Source organism: Limulus polyphemus, unplaced genomic scaffold, assembly GCF_000517525.1.
Source record: "Limulus polyphemus unplaced genomic scaffold, Limulus_polyphemus-2.1.2 Scaffold111, whole genome shotgun sequence".
Lineage (NCBI taxonomy): Eukaryota > Metazoa > Arthropoda > Merostomata > Xiphosura > Limulidae > Limulus > Limulus polyphemus.
In genome coordinates, this window is record NW_013665721.1 from 1,016,947 (window position 1) to 1,023,652 (window position 6,706).

The 6,706-nt window shown below is 29.9% G+C and overlaps 1 protein-coding gene across 2 annotated transcripts in view; it reads left to right on the top strand.

Moving 5' to 3' along the window:
- LOC106471342 (ras GTPase-activating protein 1-like) overlaps positions 1–5,850 on the top strand; it is a 63,805-nt gene extending 57,955 nt beyond the window's left edge. For both annotated transcript variants that reach the window (XM_022400792.1, XM_013931945.2), the window contains exons 23-24: positions 1,510–1,632; positions 3,395–5,850. In XM_022400792.1, the coding sequence (XP_022256500.1) occupies positions 1,510–1,632; positions 3,395–3,472 (201 nt within the window). In that variant the 3' untranslated portion in view covers positions 3,473–5,850. The remainder of the gene's footprint in view (positions 1–1,509; positions 1,633–3,394) is intronic.
- The last annotated feature ends 856 nt before the right edge of the window (positions 5,851–6,706 follow it).

Consider the following 6,706-nt stretch of genomic DNA (forward strand, 5'->3'; position numbering starts at 1 on the left):
TATATCGGTGAGTAAGAACAAAACAGAAGTATTAAATTCCTTGATGACATATCGGTGAGTAAGAACAAAAACAGAATGATTAAGATCCTTGATGATATATCGGTGAGTAAGAACAAAAACAGAATTATTAAGTTCCTTGATGATATATCGGTGAGTAAGAACAAAAACAGAAGTATTAAATTCCTTGATGATATATCGGTGAGTAAGAACAAAAACAGAAGTATTAAGTTTCTTGATGATATATCGGTGAGTAAGAACAAAAACAGAATGATTAAGGTCCTTGATGATATATTGGTGAGTAAGAACAAAAACAGTGATTAAGATTCCCTTAGAATGTATCTGTGAATAGCAACAAAAACAGAATGATTAAGTTGTTTTAGAACGTACCTGTGAATAGCAACAAAACAGAGTGATTAAGTTCCTTGATGACATATCGGTGAGTAAGAACAAAAACAGTGATTAAGATTCCCTTAGAATGTATCTGTGAATAGCAACAAAAACAGAATGATTAAGTTCCCCTAGAACATATTTGTGAGTAAAACAAAAACAGAATGATTAAGTTGTTTTAGAATGTACCTGTGAATAGCAACAAAAACAGAATGATTAAGTTATTTTAGAACGTACCTGTGAATGGCAACAAAAACAGAATGATTAAGTTCCCCTAGAACATATTTGTGAGTAAAACAAAAACAGAATGATTAAGTTGTTTAGAATGTACCTGTGAATAGCAACAAAAACAGAATGATTAAGTTGCTTTAGAACGTACCTGTGAATAGCAACAAAACAGAATGATTAAGTTGCTTTAGAACGTACCTGTGAATAGCAACAAAAACAGAATGATTAAGTTGCTTTAGAACGTACCTGTGAATAGCAACAAAAACAGAATGATTAAGTTCCCTTAGAACATATTTATGAATAAAACAAAAACAGAATGATTAAATTTCCTTAGAATATATTTGTGAATAGCAACAAAAATAGAATGATCAATTTCCTTGATTTGTGGTAAAAAACGTATTTAGTTTAATCTATTTGCTTTACTGTTATCTTATTGGTTTCTGTTATAAATGAGATATATTTAATTTTGTAGTATATAGCATTTGAACAATCACATGGATCTTTTTTTTCCCCTCTCTTATATATTATAACTTTAAGACTTCTTGTCCAATTTAGGGTACTTCAGTTTGTACAATTAGACATGATATTATATAAAAATGCTAACTTTTGTTTCCTAATAACCCGAATGTTATACTCTTGTGATTTATCAATGTAACTTTGAAATGATTAAATCATAACAATAAATCATCTACAGCTCTATCTAGTGTTGTACCTTGTACTTCTTAATTTAGTGTGTGTGTGTGTGAGAGAGAGAGAACATTTTTATCTCCTTAATCCTGTGATGCAAGATAGTTAGAAATTTATGATGCTGAAGAACTGAGTGATCAGTGTTTATAAGCACTCTTCATTGTTTTGTGATTTATTTTTTTAAGCTGTTGTACCTATCTTTTGTAGAATGTACCAGAAAGACCTGACCCTGAGGAGACAATATCAGGAGACCCAGCACGTGACTTAGCAACTATTCATCATATCTGTGCCACAGAGAAAGCAAAGCTTCAGAATCTCAGTCAAAACTCTGTAAGAAATATCTTTGTTTCAAGCATTTTTAGTTTAGGACAAGTGTTGATCATGTTGTATTGTTTTGTAGCAAAGCAAGTTGTAGTTCTACACTATTTTATCCAAACATTTGTACATATAAGTAATCTTTCCATATATTTTTCCATACGTGATATTGTATCTTTAGATGTTATAGCAGTGTAAAGTGCAGTTTAAATTAGTATCTTTGCAACTAAGTGGTAATGACATTAATCAATAATGTATTAACCCTCTCACTATGGGCTCAGCCGAGTTCATGACCTCAAATTGACCTTTATAGTTTCCGCACTATAACTTCTAATACGTTTTTCTGTATCTTCACGAAATTTTGCAAGTTTTCAGTAAGCATTAAGAGTCTTTTGTAGACAATAATTCAAAATTTTTAATGAAGTATTTTCACTAACAATTTTCTTTGAATGTATAGTCAAAGTGTTGAATGCTCCAAATGCAAAGTGATTTTAATGTTCAGATTAAAAATACTTTTCTTCATTAGAAAATTCGCAAATTTCATTTGCATAATCTCCAAATCCCAGATAAATTTTAAACATTTTTTTTCAGTCAAACTTTGTATTTTATTTGTTATTTTCTCTACCCTAACTCTATACAAAGTTGGTCAATTTGACTGACCTCATAACCACCATAAAAATATTAAATAAATATAAATTAACCTTTTTTTTTCTTTCTAGAATGATTTGAAATTGTAACATGAAACTATATTTGTTTATCTTAAATAGCTTTAAACTTGTAGCAGTATACATCTGTTTGTATGTAAATTTTAATGTTTTATCGTGAGTAGAACCTTGGGGTATGTCATATGATCATTAGAATAACATATTTTTGAAAATTCCTTTGTCTCTCTTTTTTTTCTTCTAAATATAGTGACTTGCAGACACAATTTACTTAAGACAAAGCTTGCATTCTATTCAGTGTCTCAAATAAAATAATTGCTTTCACCAAATTATCTTTCAGTTTGGTAAACTGTCAAGGGGTGGATGGGGATAGATATATTGTATCAGTTTTATATATAAATGTTATTGCCCAGTAATGTTTTCAATTTTGTGTGTATTAAACATTTGCTGAAGTAGTAAATGACTTTTTTTTTTCCTGGGATATTAAGTGTATTTTCAAAGTGTGTCATTTATCACTTTTTTATTGCAAAATTAGAAATTAAAATATTGTCTATTTCACAAGCATTAAGTTTTATTTATTTTGTTTTGTTTGTTGATGCTTAATAATTATCAATTTTCAGAAATCTTTAGCACTGGTACACAAATGGAAAAAAAAAACACATTACGGTTATTTTTTTTTTCTCACTCACCGTGAACCAACTAAGGGTTAAAATACCTCAACTCTCTCTTTTAGATAAACAGAATCTATACCAAACTTCTGGATTTGCATAGTGAAGTTGATTACAGTCACAGATTTGATATTAAAGTAATAAGCCTGTTAACGTAGGTAGGACTTTTTTCACAAGGTCGTCTAAAGATGGACCTAGCTAATCACAAATTGGAAACTCAAACAATTAATATGTTAACTTAAGTAGAACTTTCAACTAATTTTCCAGGGTACTTTGGAAAAGTTAACCATAACCACAAATTGGATATTTAAACTATTAATATGTTAACTTCAGGAGAACTTTCAACTCATTTCCCAAGATACTTTGAGAAAGTTAATTACAACCACAGATTGGATATTTAAACAATTAATATGTTAACTTAGGTAGAACTTTCATCTGATTTTCTAGGCTACTTTGAGAAAGTTAATCACAGTCACAGAAATGCTGTCCAAGCACAAGCAAGTCTACATGGAAATGCTGAGGTAGTGAATGAAAGGAAGCAAGTCAAGAACAGCACAGCCAGGCCCAGGAAGGTTCCTTCTGTGTACTGCCAGTTACTTGAATTTCAAGCCCATTGCTAGTTGTATACTCCAACAGGAATCTTGTCTGGGTCGTTGGTTAACTTAGTTGTATGCTCCAACAGGAATCTTGTCTGGGTCATTGGTTAACTTAGTGTGGTGAGTGAGTTGGTGCTCTGCTTATGTTTTTTTCGTAGCAAATTTGCTCTTTGTTCCTAAATTATTTCTGCTGCTTGTTCCTTTATTGGAGAATATACCTCATAGATCTTCAGACATTCCATATAAACAGTTGGCTTGTTAATTTTTTCTTCCAAAAGGAATGTTGACCCTATGTTTTTTTTTTATCTGTTCTGTCAGCAGATGTACATCTGTATGTATAACAGGAACCTGCCTTACCCTAGTGTTACCTGTTAGTGTTTGTGAACTTCATTTTTGTTGTTGTCTTTTCCCTAATCAATGTGATCGTTATGAAATATATGAAACAGCAGCAGAAACCATACTTTGTGAACTACTGATATCTTTCCACTTCTAAAGCTGATGACATGAAAATTATCTGTGAGAAGCCAATAGTACAACTTAAAATCACAGTCTTAAAATTAAAAAAAAAGTTCTTATAGTTGATAAGAAAGTATAATCAAAATTGCTTTGTTCATACAAAGATGGTTAGATGTGTTTTATTTAAATAGATGTACAACAAAGTTAGCTAGCTGAATCTCAGCTTAAAAATTGACAAACTTGGTGATGTTTCCTCATAATTGTAATCATAATATGAATGAGCTGATATGTAAAAATGTGTAGTACAAAGCCCAAAGTCACCAGTTGGTCCTTAGAAGATGTGTATCAAAGTATCATCAGTATTTGAGATTCCAGAGTCTGATAATGTTATAATGTTTGGGTAATTCAAGTAATATTTACTTAGTTTTTTTGTGAGTTGAATATAATATACTTTTACTGCCTTCAATGGTTGGTGTTAATGTTGTTGTGCAGATGTTATAACTGTACTGCCTTGTAAATAGAAGTAGCCCCTGTATTAGTCAGTAGTGTTTGTAAAGCTGTGTCTGTTTTCAAAGTCTTTGTATGTTTCATTTAAACAGTTACCTAAAGTCATTGGTTTTCAATTCCTCGTGTTTACATGAGTGAAAAGACATCTGGACTTCCTAATGTCCCAGCTCACTTTCATTTGATTTTTTTTTTTTCACTTGTTATTCACCTTTGTTAGCTTTTTACTTTTTCAATTGTTATTCAGTATTTTCAAATTAGACTCTTCAAAATAACTGGTTAGTAATTATTAATACTGTGTTCCCTTGTTCGTTTAGTAGTTCTGATGAGATGGTGTACTGGGAAGAGATTTTTTTCTGTGAAATGTTCATCTCAAAGCACATTTAGCAGTAATTGGCTTTAATAACAAGTTCAGGAAAACCATATCGATGTTTTAAGTTAAGGCATTTATAATAGTACTGTGATACTAAAGTTGTAAGTTTTTCTTATTGGGGACTTCTTTTAAAAGGATATGGCTACAAAAAAAATATTAAGTATGCTCACATATAGCTTTATATATTTCTGTCTGTGTTTTGTAGGATGGCTTTGTCTTTTGGTACTACACCTTACATTAAAGTAGGCTTCCAGAAAAACCTGTAAGGTCCAGACACTACCACTGTTTGCAGATGTTTGAAAGTATACAAAGAGAGTATCTTAAAAAAAAACAACTAATTTCTCTAAAAAACAAATACTCTATTATCTCTGCATAAATTAAGATGATAGGAAAGCTAGCAAGTGTACACCAGCTGTTACTGTTTATCATTTGCTATAGAAACTTAAATAAGATGTCTGATTGGATAGTTCATCACAAAGAAACTATATTGCTGTGTCCATCAAACAGCTCCTTAAGCTATAAATTACCTTACACATTCATTCCAACTTACCTTTTTAGGAAGAACTTTGAAAGTCAGAAATTGTTTTCTCTTCCGTTTACAGTTCATGAAGAGACACTGGTTCGCAGTATGTCTTTAGATTTGTATTGGCTTACTTTCAGTAAAAAACATCAGCCTTGCTAATAGGCTTAAAGATCCTCGTTATCAAATAAGCTTGAAATTTTTTTGCATATTTCACTTGATTTCAGTACATTTTCAGATGAATGGTTTATTTTGAATTTGGTATTTTAAAATTTATTATCTTTATAATGTTTGTATAGTGGTTATTGTGAGTAGGTTTTTATTAACACTCATTTTACAGGACAGTATAAGCTGGCTTGCTTTGACTGCCTCTGAAGACCAAGGATAGCTTGCTTTCTTATTGTTTTGTTTCTGTACTCAAAAAACATTTCGTATAATTTTTAATTTTCTTGTTTCTGTTTTTTTTTTTTTGTTACTGTTTTTTTTTTTGTTGTTTTACAGTTTATGTTCTGTTTCGGTTATTATCACTATTTGTAATAAAAACTTCATAAAAGTGATATGTTTTGTGTAACAAGTTTTCTAAAATTATTATTGTTTCTGATAGTATTTACAAAAGATCTTTAAACTGTCTCTACAAAGCCAAAAATGTATTTGTTTCATACTCTTCTTTTTGTTTTTAGCTAAATTAAAAAAAAAAAGTGGATATATGATCTAATTTTTGGGTTTAGCAGTTTTAGTTGTATACTGTATAGTAAATTCCATGTAACTGTTTGAAAGGTTATTACAGTCATCAAATTGTACCACAGTTAGAGATTTGTATTCTATTATTAGTCAAATTATTGAATGAGTAAATGCATTCACTTGTTTAGTAGTCAAAAATTTTATCATAGTTCCAAGAAATGTATTCACTTTTTCATAAAACTTCCGAGAAACATTAAGAAAGAAAGAAATTAATCTTAACTCATCATTTTGGGATTGTTTTTCAATTCACTTTAATTTTCAGCAGTATATATATCTCTCTATTAGCTTTTAGCATTTTTTTTATTCAGAGCAATTAAAACTACTAGAACTTTTGTAATAGCTGCAAACTATAAAGTTAAATAAGGACTTGAAATCCTTTTGCTGGAAATGATACTTTGAAGAATTTTTAGCAGTTATATAGAACATTCATAGAAATGAGAGAAGTTTTAGGTAAAATATTTTGATCTTTTTTTGTTAAGAATTTACTTTTCTAACTTTTTTTTTTTTCTTTGCAGTAAGTTTAAGATTATCTTTAAAAATTTATTTTAATAAATAGAAGTGACATTTGT